Source organism: Myotis yumanensis, unplaced genomic scaffold (genome assembly GCF_028538775.1).
Source record: "Myotis yumanensis isolate MYYU_CA2020_CCGP unplaced genomic scaffold, mMyoYum1.0.hap1 SCAF_6, whole genome shotgun sequence".
Lineage (NCBI taxonomy): Eukaryota > Metazoa > Chordata > Mammalia > Chiroptera > Vespertilionidae > Myotis > Myotis yumanensis.
In genome coordinates this window covers 93,795,672-93,812,196 of record NW_027223757.1, presented here as the reverse complement: position 1 = coordinate 93,812,196, position 16,525 = coordinate 93,795,672, and the positions used below count along the sequence as shown (strand labels likewise).

Here is a 16,525-nt window from a genome sequence, read left to right as displayed (position 1 = left end):
AGAACCAGAACTTTCCCCAAATGTTGAGCAGGGTTGGGCTAGGAGAGGAGGGAGCAGAGGCTAGAGGAAAGGCAGGAGGGGAGGCCTGCTCATGTCTCTGATCGAACAGGTAAGCGCTCTCACTTTCTTCCTTTTCCAGATGCTTAGTTCTCAGAATCTTATGACCTACATGTTCCTACACCCCCAGCCCTTCCTTCCTTCCACAGCTTTCCTCTTCCTCCCCTGCAGGTAGATCGTACCACCTTCCAAGTTCTTGTCTTCTTTGGTTATTTGGTTGCACCTGCCACCAACCTCTCTGTGTGTTTTTCTTCGGTCAGTTCAGTTGCCTCCACCTTTTTATTTTTTTGAAGTGGATGGAGAGTTCCTTCACTCTTTCCTGCCTTCAAATGTATACCCTTTGTCATGCTATAATTCCCCTCCTTGAGCCACCTTTCCAATTTCTTTCTCCACGTCGACAGAGCCCTGTGCTGATTCCCGTTCCTCTTTCCCCCCAGATATAGAGGCTTATCTTCCGTTCTCTTAACATTACCAGGGGCCTCACCCCCATCTGTGATCTCAAGGCAGGTGTGGTCCCCTTCTCCCACTCGGTGGACGCTCTTATGACCCACTGTAGGCCTCTGTCTCCCAAATGCTTAGAGCCTCCCTTACTGTTTCTGTGTGTCTCTGTCCCCCAGATGTACGGGGACCCCCTATGCACCGAACCCAATACGTTCATTCCCCATATGATCGTCCTGGTTGGAACCCTCGGTTCTGCATCATCTCTGGGAACCAGCTTCTCATGCTGGATGAGGACGAGGTGAGCAGGGTGGGAAGGTTGGAAAGACCACTGGGCACCATGGGGAATGTAGAGAGAAAGATGGGGAGAACCCTTATTAGTGAAAGGGTGAGAGACACAGAGAAGACTGACAAGAGTCGGCAAGCGGTGGAAGGAGGTTGGCCATTGAGACTTGGGTTGGGATGTGAAAAGGGGCAAGCATTCTCTCACCTTGGCTTGGGGGTCTTTGAGGGCCATGTGCAGTGTTGAAGAGGAGATGAGGTTCTGAAGATTTGGGGGTGCCTCCTGTTTTCATCTGCCCATATTGTGGGATAAGTTAGGATGGGAAAGAGAAACTAAAGGGTGAAGAAATGGGGATTGCTTTGGAGGGATCAGCTCCACAGTGATTCTCGGGAACCCTTCCTCTTCCCACACTGAGCAAGACTCACTGCCTCCCAGTCCTTTTCCCATCATGGTGCAGGGTGCAGGGAGGGGGACTTGAAGGACTCGGAGAAAAGGCAGGGGTGAGTGGGGTCTTTGGGAAACTGGGAGAGATGACAAAGGTCAGTGGATCTCGGTGGGGAGAGCGGTGAAGACTGGGAAGGCACCTGAGATCAGAATTTAGAGAGGCACTGAGAGGGCCTTTGGCAGGGACATCAGGAAGGAACGTAAGGGAGGGGATGCCTGGAGATGAGGGCAACTGGGAGTAAGGGGAGTTGCCTAAAACATTAAGAGTGAGATAGGGGCAGGGACTAGCCAGAGTGAATGACATGACATGAATAGAGGGTTCCTGTGGGCGGCGGTAGGCATGCAGGGTGATCAGAGAGCCAGGAGAGTGTGGGTTCAGATTTGGGAGCTGGGTCCACAGTGGAGGATCCGTCAGAAGAAATAGGGGGTGCGAATATGAAGGGTAGATGCCCAGATGTATGATTCAGGGAGTGGAGTGATTTGGGGGACCATCTTTAGAGAGTGATAAGGTAGCTCACCAGACCAGAGAGGTGGTGAGAGATGTGCCCCAAAAGCTGTTGGGGAGGTTGTGTTTAGAACTGGAGTTGAAGGTAACCAGGGTTTCGAGGGGTCTGTGGGGCAAGTGAGAGTGTGGAGAGATGGCTGGGTAGAAGGCTTTCAGGCCATGGAGTAAAGTCGAGGTATCGACTGGGGGAAGATGGTGACTGTAAAGGGAGAGGTGGTTTGGGTCGTCGGTTTTAGGCATTGACCCAGGGTTTGGGGTCTGTAGGATGAATTGGAGAAACCAGAACCAGTAAGAGTGGGGACTATTGTGAGGATGAAGAGGGAAGAAATGAATGGGGTAATGAAGGAATGAGAGGTGGGGACAGGTTGAGGGGACTTGGGGGACTGGTGGCCAGCAAGCTGAGGGCAACAGGAGTGGCCAGAATCCAGTAGGAAGCGTGCCAGGGCAGACAGAATTTAGAAAATGAACACTGTGTAGGGCCACAGGGGTTGGGTTATGGAACTGGGGCTGGGACCAGTGGGTGAGGAGGTTCCTGTAGGGGCGGAGGAGATGGGAGGGTTGGAGAGGGGTCGTTTGGGAAGGAGGTGGCAGGGGGGAGGTGGGGGGGAGGTTCAGAGAGAAGAAAGGGAAGTGAGAGGTTGAGTTGGGGGTCATGATAGAGGATGAAAGGTGGGGGGAGGTGACCAGGCCTTCCGGGGTGTGGGGAGGTTGGGTCCCAGTCTGGCCACAAGCCGGGCGGGCGTGGGAGGGAGACAAGCTGTGGATCCTGATTATAATAAATGCAGCTTCTGCTCCCCCCCCCCCCGCCCCCCCGTGACTGGCAGGGAGGGAGGGAAGGGGGTGCGGGAGGTGGGAGGTTGGGAGGACAGCAGGGAGAATGGAGGACCTGAAGGTCAAGGGGAAAGTGCAGGGAGCAGCGAACTCCGGAGAGCTGAGTGGGGTTTGGGAGGATTCCCTGGAGGATGTTTCAAAAGAAATGGAGGGAGAAGAGAGGAGAGTGGGACATGAGAGAGAGAGAGACTTGGGAGAGAAGGGCCAGAGAAGGCTCACCTGGACACGTAGTGTGCCGTGGGGCAGGGGAGGTGCAGCCTGCGTGGTGGGGGAGGAGGGGGGACGGCAGCGCCCGTGAGCTCTGACACACCCGCATCCCCTAGATACACCCCCTTCTGATCCGGGACCGGAGGAGCGACTCCAGCCGCAACAAACTGCTGAGACGCACAGTCTCCGTGCCGGTGGAGGGGCGGCCCCACGGCGAGCATGGTACGGCGGCCGAGCAGCCCTGGTGCCCCGGACAGTCGCGGGGAGAGAGCTGAAGGCAGACCGGGTGCCGGGCGGAGGAAGCCGGGGCGGAGGGAGCAGCAGGGGCTGGGCGGCCGCGGCAAGGGCTGGCGTCCCGCGAGCAGGAGCCTGCGCGGGAAAGGCGCCCTCCTCGGCTCGCGAGCGGGACGGGCTGCGCTGACAGTCCTCACTCAGTTTCGCTCCCCTTTTCCTCTCCAACTGCGAAGCATGACTTTCCCTGGTGCTTGTAAAAATAGTCTCCTTAGATCTGTAGCTTCCTGTTCGAGTGAGCCCGCCCCAGCCCCTCCCAGGGCTTGGTCTGGGATCTTGGAGAGAATAACCCAGTTCCTGCCCTCCCTCCCCTCCCCACCCCCACGCTCCTGATTCTCCTTCCAGACCTTCTAGCCCCAGGGCCCTCCCTCTTTCTTGCCCCCTCTTCCTCTTCTCATCAGCTGCTTCTATTTTCTGCAATTCTATCACCCCCTTTCTCTTTCCTCCCGATTTCTCTTATTTTCTCTACCCCTTAACTCCATCAGACCCCCATCTCATCTCCTGTCTGTCTGTCTGTCTGTAGAGCTCTCTGCTCAGTCTGTCTCTTCAACTCTCTCTCTCTCCATCTGTCTCTTCCCCTCCCTCTCTCTTTCTGCCCCCCCTCCACCTCCCTCTTTAGTCATTTAAAAAAAGATTTTTGTCTTCCTGAGAAGTTAGCTTAAAAGGTTTCCATGGGAACAGTGAGGGGAGATGAAGGCAGAGAACAGAGATTTGCAGCCAAGGTGCAGAGAGACACCCTCAGCCCCGGAACCCCCTTGTCACTGCCCCCTACCACTGCCTTTCCCCTCCAGGACCAGGGATCAAGGTCCTCCATGTCCTCCCCACCCCCCAACCCTAGGTGACTCCTTTCTTCCACCAGCTCCCCTCCCCTCAGCATCCAGGCTTCCAGTTCCTCTTCCTTAGAGAGAGCCAATGGCCTATCTCTATCCCTTGGCTCCCTTCAGCCCTCATCTGATAGGCCCAGAAGGCCCTTGGGGGTCAGCTCTGGGACCCTGGGTGGTTGGATGGCCAGGGATGTGTCATTGTCATGGAAACCTCTGACCATGGGTGTGTGGGGGTAGCACATCCATGTGAGGCAAAGCCAGGTGGTGGTGGAGTGTGTACAGAGAATGTGTGTGATGTCTGTTACATCTGTGTGTGTCATGTCCATGTCTGGGAAAGGTTTGTGTGTTTTTGTGCACGTGTGAGCACCTGTGTGTCCAGGCCAGCGTGGTCACATGCTCGTGGGGTATGTTTTTCATATGTCCGGTGGTTGGTGTCTCTGCCCACTTATTCCTCATCTTTCTCTTCACCCGGAGTCCTCGGGGTCTGGGGTCTCCTGTGTGCAGGCAGCCATGTGTGTTTGGAGCCGGGGATGGTATGTGGAGGTTGTTGAGCTGGAGGCTCCGTAGTGTTGGGAGGGGGTCCAGAGGTCTATATATCGGGGGAGGGTTTGGTGGAAGCGTTGATGACTGGTGAACGTCTGGGTTTTCAGGGAGATGTGGACTGTGTAGAGGGCATGGCGGTGTGCAGGGGACATAGGGCCCGCGACGGTGTGCTGGGGCCGTGGGTGTTCGAGCCCCGGAAGGGACCCGACCCCTGAGGGCATTGGAATCCAGGGCTCCCCTCTGCCGGGTGGAGCCGCCGCCCCTCGTCTCTCCGCGGTTTGGGGTAGGGGTTGTGCTTCGGAGGGAGATGGTGGGAGGCCCGGCTGGCTTAGGGGGTCCCCTCGTCCCCCTCCCCCCGTCTCTCTCGCGCTGTCTCCGGGCGACGGGGCTCGTGACAGAGGCGGCCACGGCAGCAGCGGTCGCCTAGCAACGGCGGCGGGGCCCGGGCAACGGCGGCAGCGGCGGGAGCGGCGGCGGAAGGAGCCGTTCCCGCGGCCGTCACCGCGCGGCCGTCCGGGCCGTCCCGGGCCCCGCCGCCGCCCCCACCGTTTCGGGCGGTGCGAGCCGGGCCGCACCGCCCCCCGTCCCGCCGCACCCCGCCCCTCCCCCGCGCCCGGGCGGAGCCCCTCCCTCACCGGGGACCCCCCAGGGGCGGTGCAAGGTAAGGGCGGGACCGCGCCGAAGAGGAGCGCGCGTGGGGGGCGCGTGGGGCGGGGGCGCGCGTGTGCGTGGGCTCGGGGAGGGGGTGGGGAGGCCGCGGCGGCGGCGGCAGCTGCTCCCTCTGCATGTTCTCGCTGCATCTTCCGAGTGGGGGGAGTTATGGTAACTGGAGAGGGGGCAGCGGAGGTCCGCGGGGTGCGGGGAGTGTTGGGGACCGGTCGTGGCCTCGTGGGGGGACAGAGCCTCATGCGCGCGGGGGCGGCCGGTGTGGGGTGGTCTTGGAGCTCCTCTGTGGAGGCGGCAGCCTGTGTGTCCACGTTGGTGTTCGTGCTCATACCCGTGTCCCCTGTGTGTCGGTGCCATGTGCACACGGGGGCCCAGGTACTCCTGCACACATGTGCATCCAGCCAGGTGCAGACCTGTCAAGCCGTCCTGTCTTATCCTGCCTCTGCCGCGTTCCTGGCTAGGGAGCTGCCGGGCTGGCCACTGGCTTGTGGGGCAGTCCGTGGCCATCCTGGTCCATGTCACCTCTGACCCTGGGCATGCATGTCCCTGGCCGGGGCTCACCTCTAATCTTTCTCCTGTGTGTGGGGATGTGTGGCTGCATGAGCAGGATTTCTGTGTCCCTGCTGGCAGGTGTGTGTCTTTGCATGTGTGTTCCGTCATTGATCTGGGTATCCGTGTCAGTCCCCGCATGGGTGTCCAGGGTGTGTCTGGATGTGGGTGGTGTGCAAGTGGGGGGAGGGAGTGTGTGTGTGCTCCTTGGAACCCTACTGTGTATGGAACACTATTGGGCTAGGCAGGGATGAGCCCCTACTTGTCAGGGAGTGGGGACAGAGAGGCTGAAAGGGAAGCTGAAAGTGGAGGAAAGAGGAAAAGTGGGGAGAAAGAGGGAGAGGAGGGATGAGAGAGGCTTGGAGGGGAGGAAAGAGAGCCAGGGAGAAAGAGTAGCTGGAGAGACAAGCAGATTTGGAAGAGAGAAGAGAGGGTAAGAGGGCTTAGGACGGGGAACTGGATGGAGACTTGGGAGAAGGGGCCTGGGAGATGGGGAGGAGGAGTCAGGCCTTGTGGTAAAGGGGTCTCTGCGAGAGGAAGGCAGGAGAGGGAAGATGGCACCGGTTCACCGGTTCACGTGGGCCCTGCCGGATCAGGGAGGCCACTCGGGCTCAGAGGCTGGCTCAGCGAGGCCTGTCACGCAGGGACCGTCATTAGAGGTTCCTGTCCCGGTGTAGAGTTTTGCACCCCATTTCTCTGCTCTCTGTCCAACTCTGTTCCTCACCCTGTTCTGCCAACCTCCCTCCCCTGGCTCCCCATGTGAGCTGCCAGCTGGGTGTGACAAGGAAGAAAGGCCACAGGCACGGTTCCTGGGTTAGGGGGGTGTGCAAGGCGGGGAGATGGCAGGACTCCAGAGGCTGAAGAGGTGGGAGTTCAAGCTCTTGCTGTGTGCATGTGAGAGCAATTGTGTGTGGATACAGGGTGTACACATGTGTGGGCGTATGCACAATGCCTGGGTTACAGGCCTGTGTAGGTGGCTGTTATGTGTGTGCATGCGTGTATACGTCGTGCTAGAATGGGTCATGGGGGCCCAGTGATCACAAAATGAGGATCAGGTTTGCTGTGTGTGTGTACAGGGGTGTGTGCTGTGCTTTCTATACATGTCACTGCATGCGGCATTAATAACAGGATGTCCCAAGTTTCTGTCACTCTTCCCCCTTTTCCTGTGTGTTTCTGCTATTCTTAGCCTTGTGACAGTGAGTTTTTGTAAGCCTGTGTGTATGTGGCCAGCTCCGTACCTGTGCCTTATGTGTGAGCTCCTGGATCTTAGTTTCTGGTGATATGTGTAAGGTTATATTACTTCCAAGAACCACGCGAACCAATTAGCACATTAGTTCTGCTTCTGTTAATTCTTTAGTTCCAAAGCAAAACTTGAGTGGATTTAAAGTTAGACTTTATGCCTTTGTTAGAGGAGCCTGCATCTGAAAACCATGGCTGAGCGAGGCTCCCTGGAATGAGAGGGAGGCAGCTATACCTGAGAAACGCAGAGACCAGGACAAAGGTATCCGGAGCCTTAGGAGCGTTGTTGAGTGTGTAATGGAAGGATAATGGGCACAAGGATAATGGGCACATTTGCTCCTTGCTTTTTCTTTATCCTGGTAGCCGCCTCGGAAGCCTGTGTTGGGGTCAGGGAAGGGCTGGGAGAGAGGAATTGTCCTGAGATGAGTTGCTCTTTTCATGTGAATGAACGATGTTTGTGCTAGTGGGGTGCGGGGGTACCTTGACGTGGTCGGAATCCCGGTGTCCTCAAGCATGTATCATGGTCGAGTGTGTGTCTCAGGGTTAAGTGTCCATTTCTGTAATGTGCCGCCTACACGATTGCCCAAGGGACTCGAGCCACAGGTCCACTCCAGCAGCTCTCATGTGAGTGTGGGTCCAAGCATGTCCTCCCCTGTTGTGGTGCTCACACATGGCTAAGCATGCACCATGGGCTGTGTGGGCCTGAGCATCTGATTGCGGGTCAGCAGCACCCCCTGCTCACAGTTGTCTCTACACCTTCTAAGCACCTCGATCCCTGTGTAGTTTTGCACTGTGGTTCTCATATCCATGTACCTCCACAGCTCAGTGTGTTTCTGTGCTGTGCACATGTATTCCTGAGCGACTGACAAGGGCTCCTGTATCATAGGACCCACATTTTTGTGTGCAGATCTCCTAACGCTTGGGTTTTCGAGGCAAAGGGAACTTGGGGACTGGTTCTAGGACAGTTTGCAATTCTCGAAGCAGACAGTGAAAATGTAGCTGTGGCCCACCCTTGCTTTGGAATCTAGAGGGTTAACTGGCCGCTCTTCCGGTCCAACCCCCTCCAGCCTGTAGCTTCTTGTTGCTGTGGAGATGGTAGCCCCGCCCCTGATGCAGTACCTGCCCCCCCATTGGCTGCAGTGGTGACTGGGGCTGAGGGGGGAGCCCAGGCCCGAGCAGCCATTCTGGAGCTGGAGCCGGAGCTTGGCATCCCCCACTTTCATTCTCCTCTAGCCCCTCGCCCCCCTAAATCCCCTGCTAGCAGAGCCTCAGCCTCCCTCCTCCGAGCTGCCACCTCTCTCAGGCTCTTGGCAGTCCCAAGCTTCATCTGCAGTCACCTCCTCTCCTCCTCGTCTCCCTACCCTCACTTGGGAGTCCCCCAGCCCCCACTGCCCCTTTCCCCCACTCCCCTGCATTCTTCTCTTCCCTCTCCCTCCTTCCCTTCCGAGGCCCTGCCACTGCAGTGCACGTGGAACCAGCCCCCACTCCCCTCCCCCTACCTGCCCCTTCCTTGAATTTTCTGTCCCCAGGATTCTCCCCTGGCCACTCCTCTCAGGTCTCTCCCAAGACTTCCCCCTCCAGTCCAGGGAGGGGGTCATGGGAGGCAGCTCAGGCCCTCCTGACCGGCCGGGCTTCCAGCAGGAGGGGGGCAGGCGGGCGATGTACCCAGCTGAGTGAAGGGGAAAGCTTGCCTATGGGCAATGACCTTAGCCCAGCTTCCCCCCGCAGCTAGCCTCCTCCTGGGGGGGTGGGCACCAAGGACCTATCTTCTGTGGAGCTGTGTCCTTTATTTTTTGGGTTTCACTGACCCTCTCAGCCATGCCCCTCGGCTGATTGCCAGCCCCAGTCATGGGCCTAAGGCCTCCCACTCCGTCCCCCTCGGGGGGCTCCGGGTCGGGTTCCTTGCCCCCTTCTTCCCGCCGCCAGCCTCTCCGCCGCCGCTGCTCTTCCTGCTGCTTCCCGGGGGGTAGGTGAGGCTGGAGCGAGGGGCCAGGGAGGTGGGCGAGCGCTGGGGCCGGGGCGGAAGCCGGGCCGACAGCGACCCCTCCCCAGCTCCCCTCTGCCCTTTCCTTTCCCCCAGAGCACCACCTGGGTCGCTCGAGGAGGAAGAGTGTCCCCGGGGGGAAGCAGTACAGCATGGAGGCCGCCCCCGCTGCGCCCTTCCGGCCCTCGGTGAGTGAAGGTGCTGCCCAATGTGGCCGGCTGCCCCTCCCCCCGTCCCAGCTGGAGCCCAGGATTCTGAAAAAGGGACCCGAGCGGGAGGGATGGAGGAAAAAGAGACACTCCCCACCTCTTTGGTTCCCCCTTCTTGGCTCTGCCCCCCTGCTTCTCAGACCAGCCCTCCCACCTTCTGCAAGCTGGTGTGTGTTTGTGTATGCGCTCGAACCCGTGGGAGCCAAGGAAGACAGACCGGTGGCAGGGTTTTTCTCCCCTTTCCTCGCCCTAAAGACTCCCCGTTCTCCCCTTCCCACCTTCAGCTGAGGGCTGAGCAGGTGGACCTGACCCTGCCCCAACTGCCCCATCCCCACTTCCCTCCCCCAGCAAGGCTTCCTGAGCCGCAGGCTAAAAAGCTCCATCAAACGCACGAAGTCCCAACCCAAACTTGACCGGACCAGCAGCTTTCGCCAGATCCTGCCTCGCTTCCGAAGTGCTGACCATGACCGGTAGGGGCTGGAGCGGGAGGGATGCCTTGGTTGCCATATAGGGGGCTCTATAGTGAGATCCGAGGAATGGGCGCCCTCTGATGCCGAGGCTGTAGGCCTCAGGTTGGCTCAGGGGTGTTATGGGGTTAGGGACAGGGAGAGGTCGAGCCAAGGAGGGACTCTGCTGGCCCCCAGACTGAAGGAGTGCTGGCGCCGTGGGGGAAGCCGGGGAGGGGGCAGGGAGGAGCAGTGTGGTCTAGGTAGAAGGGTGTGAGGGAAGGGCAGAGGGTTGGAGTGGGGCTGGGGCTGGCAGATACTAATGGCTGAGGGAAGGGACAGCTGAGAGCATGACAGTGAAGGGGGAGGGGAGCTATAGGGTTAATTCAGGGACTGAAGGGGGGAGGGGGGGGGAAGTCCTCAGAGAAGTCCAGAGCCACTGTCACAGGCTGGGATTGGGGGACATGTCATGTCTGCTCCTATTGTCTGCTTCTTGGGGTTCCTCTTTGGGCTTCCCCCTCACCCAGTCACTCCCCAGGAAGAGCCCAGTCCCTCCTTCCCCCCCATGTCTGGCCTCCCTCGGGATTGGGCAGGTAGGGAGGTTGGGATAGGTGAGTCACACCTTCCCTTGCCCCCTCCCATGTCACTGAGCTGGATTTGGGGCTGGCAGGGGGGGGGTGAGGGCATGGTATTCCTGGCTGCGGGGGCGGTGGGCTGGGGGAGCGTGGTGCTGACGACAATGGAGCCCAATGACGGGGCTGCTATAAATAGCTCTGTGGAGGCTCCCACACCCGAGCTCCCCCTCCTGCTTTCCTACTGCTCTCTACTCTTCATCCCTAGCCATCCTCATACTGCTCACTCGCCTGTTCCTATTCCTGGGCCTGGGCCCCCATCCCCGGCTCCCTCAGCCCCTTTCTCTCCTCTCCCTGTATTTCCCATCTCTGTTCCCATGTCCCTCTCTGCAGTTGTACCTCCTCACCTTCTCCCATCCTCTTATTTCTGCACATGCCTTTGCCTCCCCCTGTTCTCCTTCCTGCTCCAGCTCCCCTCTTCCCCAGTCCCCATTTCAGTCTCTTCATTCTCACGTTTCTGCCCGCAGCTTCCTCCTATTTATTGCGATTCCCCCCCCCTGAGTTTCCCCGGGCTGCTGTAACACATTACCACAAACCCCGATTCTGCTAGAGTCCTCTTACCTCATTCATTCATTCTCTGAATTATTGGATGTTGTGTAAGCACTAGCGTGTGCCAGGCCCAGATGAACATCTTTGCACTCTGGTTCTTTACCTCCACGTTTCCTCCTTTATTCCGAGGCTCTGGATGTTGGAGGGCACCTGGAGGTGTCCCAAGCCCACCTGTTCGCCTCTGTTCCCTGCTGTGGTCCATTTCTGGGTTGAGATATTCCTCAGTGTCCCCAGTCCTCACAACCCCTTAGGTGTGACTTGAGGGCGAGGGGATTTCTTTAAGGAGCCTTGCTTCTCTCACACCCCTCGTGTCCTTCCCCAGGGATAGGCTGGTTTCTTTCTGTCTGTCTGTCTGTCTGTGTCCGTGTGGGAAGGGAGTTCAGGAGGCACTTTCCCCAAGTCTCCATCCTGATGACGCAGGCCCTGGTGTGTAAGAGTTGTGGGGCCCTGATCCTCTCTCCTGACCCTCCCGCCCGCTAGGGCCCGGCTGATGCAGAGCTTTAAGGAGTCACATTCTCACGAGTCCTTGCTGAGTCCTAGCAGTGCAGCCGAGGCCTTAGAGCTCAACTTGGATGAGGATTCCATTATCAAGCCAGTGCACAGCTCCATCCTGGGCCAGGAATTCTGTTTTGAGGTATTGGGTCTAGTGCGCTGGGCGATGGAGGGTGAGGACAGAGAGGCCTCAAGAAAGTGGCCCTGGGGGGATGTGGAGAAAACCGAAACCTTGGGGGCTGGAGAAAGGCGGGGGAGGAGGAGATGGTGGTGGAGTCTCCAGTCCTCAGGAGTCATCTCCCCTCTTCAGCCCCATCTCAACTCCACACCCCTCTCCAGGTAACAACGTCATCAGGAACAAAATGTTTTGCCTGTCGTTCTGCGGCCGAAAGGGACAAATGGATCGAGAATCTCCAGAGAGCAGTAAAACCCAACAAGGTATCAGGAGCACAGGGGACAGGTAGAGGTCAGGCCACCGGGAGTCTAGGGAGCCCAGGGGGAAGGAGTTACGGAGCAGGGCTTGGGGGAAGAGGGCACTGAGGTGGGGGAGACATGGATGAAAAAGAAGTGACCCCCATTCTTCTCTGAGTCCTTCATTTCTTTTCCCTTTCTTCCTGCCTCATGGTCTTTTCCCTGCCGTAGAAATCATAGACTTACGGAGTGGCCGGGGCTCCGACGTGCTCTGGGCTAGGTCTCCTGTGAGCAGAACTGCCCACCGATTCCCTGACAGGTGCTACCCAGCCTCTGCTTGCAGTGTTCCCGTAGGACACACACCACTGTCAGTTAGTGAAGTCCAGACCTCAGCTTGTCCCCTATGAAACCGGTGGGAGTGGAGTTGGACCACATGATCTCTAAGGTCCCTTTGGCTCACAAGTTGGTTCTTCCCAAGACTTGTATTTCCCAGGAAAAATGCTCCCAGTTCCATCAGCTGTTCTCTGTACCCCATTTTTCAGTGAGTTCATGGGCTGGTGGCCATTCTGGGGGGACCCTTGTTTCTTAGTGTCCTTCTTAAAGAATTAAACCCAAGATGCGCCTTGGCTGGTTAGCTCAGTGGTTAGAGTGCCAGCCTGAAGCGTGAAGGGTCATGGCCTTGGTGCTGGTCAAGGGCATGTACCTCAGTTGTAGGCTTGATCCCTGGCCCCAATGCAGGAGGCAACCAATTGATGTGTCTCTCTCCCATCAGTGTTTCTCTCTGTCTCTCCCATCCCTTCCACTCTCTCTAAAAATCAATGGAAAAGATATCCTCAGGTCTGGATTAGCAACAAGAACAAAAAAAAGATGATGAATGTGGTGTAACCCTGCGGTTACACCCCCCCCCCCCCCCCCCCCCCCCCCCCCCCCCCGCTGCTGCTCATGGTGCAGGTCTCCTCAGCCTCCCACGCTCTGGTGTCAGTTGTACCCCAGGCCCTTTCACACCAGCTGTGTCGCCTCCCCGATCCTGTATTTATGCCGTTCTTTTATTGTTTAAAAAATAAGTTCTGATTGTCTTTGAAGGACTTCCCAGTTCTCCCCTTCAAATTCTACCTTAATGTTTTTGGCTTGTTATTCTAGCTTTAAAATCTTTCCCAATACTGATGCCATTTCTTAGGTCTGCTGTAACAAATTACCACATATGGGCCGCTTAAAACACAGAACTTTATTCTCTCACAGTTCAGGAGGCTAAAAATCCAAAGTCAAGGTGTAGGCAGGGCCTGGCTCCCTCCGAAGCTCTAGAAAGAACCCTTCCTGGTCTCTTCCGAGCTCTGTGGTCAGCGGCGGTCTCTGCATCTGTCCGGTTTCTGCTGCCACTGACCTGCCGTGGCCACCTTCCCTCTGAGTGTCTCTGGTTTCCATGTCTCCCTCCATGTGGACGCCAGTCCTGGGGTCTGGGGCCCACGCTAACCCTGTGTCACACTCCTCAGTGTGATCGTATCTGCAAGGACCCCATTTCCAAATAAGGCCCCTTCCCAGGCTCCAAGTGAGCATGAGGTCTGCTTTTTGATTGCTGCCTCTCACGTCCTCACTGTCTCTCCTGTCTCGATGTCTCTGTCCCTCTGTCCCTTCCCCTCTATCCGCCATGCCCACCCACCTTGCCAGGACAACAGCCGCCGGGTGGACAATGTGTTGAAGCTGTGGATCATAGAGGCCCGGGAGCTGCCCCCCAAGAAGCGGTACTACTGTGAGCTCTGCCTGGACGACATGCTGTATGCGCGCACCACCTCCAAGCCCCGCTCGGCGTCGGGGGACACCGTCTTCTGGGGCGAGCACTTCGAGTTTAACAACCTGCCAGCTGTCCGTGCCCTGCGGCTGCATCTGTACCGTGACTCAGACAAAAAGCGCAAGAAGGACAAGGCGGGCTATGTGGGCCTGGTGACTGTGCCCGTGGCCACCCTGGCTGGGCGCCACTTCACAGAGCAGTGGTACCCCCGTAACCCTGCCGACAGGCAGTGGGGGCTCTGGGGGCATGGGGGGCTCAGGAGGGGGCGGGGGCTCGGGGGGTGGTTCGGGGGGCAAGGGCAAAGGAGGTTGCCCGGCTGTGCGGCTGAAAGCACGTTACCAGACAATGAGCATCCTGCCCATGGAGCTGTATAAGGAGTTTGCAGAGTATGTTACCAACCATTACCGGATGCTGTGTGCAGTCCTGGAGCCCGCCCTGAATGTCAAGGGCAAGGAGGAGGTAGCCAGTGCCCTGGTCCACATCCTGCAGAGTACGGGCAAGGCCAAGGTGAGTGCTGTGCCGGCGGGAAAGGGTGACCTGGGAGCGGGCATTTCTGTCTTCGTGAGGCTGGCTGCTCGGAGGCTGACCCTTGGATTTTCCCGGGCCCCAGGACTTCCTTTCAGACATGGCCATGTCTGAGGTGGACAGGTTCATGGAACGGGAGCACCTCATATTCCGCGAGAACACGCTCGCCACTAAAGCCATAGAAGAGTACATGAGACTGATTGGTCAGAAATACCTCAAGGATGCCATTGGTATGGCCCACCCTCAGGTCTCTTCTTCCTAAACCTACCAGATGTCCATCCAGCCCTAAACCTGGCTACTCCAGACCCCAAGTCCACCCTTCCTCAGGCTCGATGCCTCTGACCCCAGAGTTTCTGGGTGCCAGCATCCAACCACCTGGTTCTGAGATTCCCCCACCCAGCAGCCCCTGCCCCTGCCCCTGCCCCTGCCCCGGAGTGTGACCCTGTTGTGCTCCGCAGGGGAATTTATCCGAGCTCTGTATGAGTCTGAGGAGAACTGTGAGGTGGACCCCATCAAGTGCACGGCGTCCAGTCTGGCAGAGCACCAGGCCAACCTGCGAATGTGCTGTGAGTTGGCCCTGTGCAAGGTGGTCAACTCCCATTGGTGAGACTGGGAACGCTGGGTTGGGGGTGGGGGCAGGGGAGCCGTGTGTTCATCTGTTCATCCATCTGTCCATCCTCAAAGAGGACTGAGGACCAGTTACGGGCAAAGCATTGGGCTTAGTGCAGTAGAGCAGGCAGAGGAGTGAGGCCTGGCCCCTACCTTCAGAGGACCTCCCAGGAGGAGTAGGGACAGATTAGAGCTGCAAAGCAGTTGTAGGCTGTGCTAAGTGCCAAGTGCGGGTCCCCCCATGTAATATAAGGTCAGAGAAGGCAGGGCTTTGTGATAAAGCAGGGAAGCCTTCGTGGAGGAGGTGCCCCTGGGCTTGGCTTTGAAAAGTGGGTCAAGTTCTGACGTTTGGATATGGTGGGAAAAGAAGACATTTCAGGAGAGGGCCATGGCCGAAGGTGTGTGCATAGTGAGCAGGCCCAGGAGCTTTCAGGAGGCAGCGGTTAGCACGGTTTGGTGGCGCGCGTGGCTGCTGATGGAGAGTGGTGGGACAGGTGCCTGGACAGAGGGGTTAGAACTAGAATCTGGAAGGCCTCGGTTGCCAGGTTAAGGAGTTTGAGTTCATTCGTAGGTGAGGGGCTGTTGTAGGTGGTGGGCTGTCGTGAATGGTGCTGGTGCCAAGAAGTATGGTGACTGAGAAGTAGGTAGAAGACTTAGGTGGGGGTGGGGGTGCCTGGAGCCGGGAGAAGGAAGTCCAGAGTAGTTGGGGCTACAGTTGACCAGTTAGGCATGGGGATCAGACCCCGAGGGGGTGTGGCAGGAAAGTGGAGAAGGGCTGGGGGAAAGACCCTGCAAGGAAAGGATCAGCAGCCATTGTCAGCGATTGGAAAGGAGGCCTGTGGCCTCACGGACAGAACCACGGAGTCGGGGGCCAGTCGGAGGTGTGGGAGTGAGGGTGAGCCCTGCTTCACCAGAGGCAGAGTTCCAGCGCAGCATGGAGCAGGAGGTGGGGCAGTGAGCTCAGCCATTCCAGGGATGGATCATGCCTCATTTCCCTGGAATTCAGAAGAGTTGGGGGGTCCGAGCTCCCTGTACCTCAAGTGACCCTCCATCTCTCTCCCATCTCTGTCTCTCCCTGGTGTCTGTTTTTCTTCTCTGCTCGTCTCTCTCACACGACCGCTGTCTCTCCCACGTGTCTCTCCCCCCTCACCTTCTCTGCCCTCCGTCTCTCTCCCCTGATCTGTCTGTCCCTCTGCCACAGCCCTCTCCTCCCAGCAGCCACCCGTCTTCCCCCTGCGGTCCCTCCTTGCCTGTCTCTCACCTGTTTCCACACCTGCACCTCCTGCCACCTCCTCGGCATGTTCCCTGGAAGCTGAGGGTCTCTGGGGCTCAGTCCTGGTCTCTCTCTTTCTTTCTCTTTCTCTCTGTCTCCCCACCCCTCCCCCCAGCGTGTTCCCGAGGGAGCTGAAGGAGGTGTTTGCATCTTGGCGACTGCGCTGCGCAGAGCGGGGTCGGGAGGACATCGCTGACCGGCTGATTAGCGCCTCGCTCTTCCTGCGCTTCCTCTGCCCAGCCATCATGTCGCCCAGTCTCTTCGGGCTCATGCAGGAGTATCCGGATGAGCAGACCTCACGAACCCTCACCCTCATCGCCAAGGTCATCCAGAACCTGGCCAACTTTTCCAAGTGAGGAGGGTTCGGGCTGGGGTGGGCAGCGAGGGTCTCCTGAGTGCCAGAGGCCTGAGACATGGGGGTGTGTGACCTTCGCCTGGATGCCTTGGCAGGTTTACCTCAAAGGAAGACTTTCTGGGGTTCATGAACGAGTTTCTGGAGCTGGAGTGGGGTTCCATGCAGCAGTTCCTGTATGAGATCTCCAACCTGGACACGCTGACCAACAGCAGTAGCTTTGAGGGCTACATCGACTTGGGCCGAGAGCTCTCCACACTGCATGCCCTGCTCTGGGAGGTGCTGCCCCAGCTCAGCAAGGTCAGCAGATGCCCCTCTGCCCTGTCCCAGTTGTCTGCAGAGGCGCCTGCATAGCATGTCCCCGCTGCCTGCCCCCAGCT

At 58.2% G+C, this 16,525-nt stretch overlaps 1 protein-coding gene across 1 annotated transcript in view; it reads left to right on the top strand.

Annotated features, from left to right (window-relative positions):
- SYNGAP1 (synaptic Ras GTPase activating protein 1) overlaps positions 1-16,525 on the top strand; it is a 30,323-nt gene that overhangs the window by 2,565 nt on the left and 11,233 nt on the right. The window contains 12 exon segments of the mRNA XM_070418769.1: positions 675-796; positions 2,882-2,987; positions 8,958-9,049; positions 9,419-9,540; positions 11,178-11,331; positions 11,529-11,627; positions 13,266-13,592; positions 13,594-13,893; positions 13,997-14,141; positions 14,370-14,514; positions 15,909-16,145; positions 16,244-16,445. Of these exon segments, the coding sequence (XP_070274870.1) occupies positions 675-796; positions 2,882-2,987; positions 8,958-9,049; positions 9,419-9,540; positions 11,178-11,331; positions 11,529-11,627; positions 13,266-13,592; positions 13,594-13,893; positions 13,997-14,141; positions 14,370-14,514; positions 15,909-16,145; positions 16,244-16,445 (2,051 nt within the window).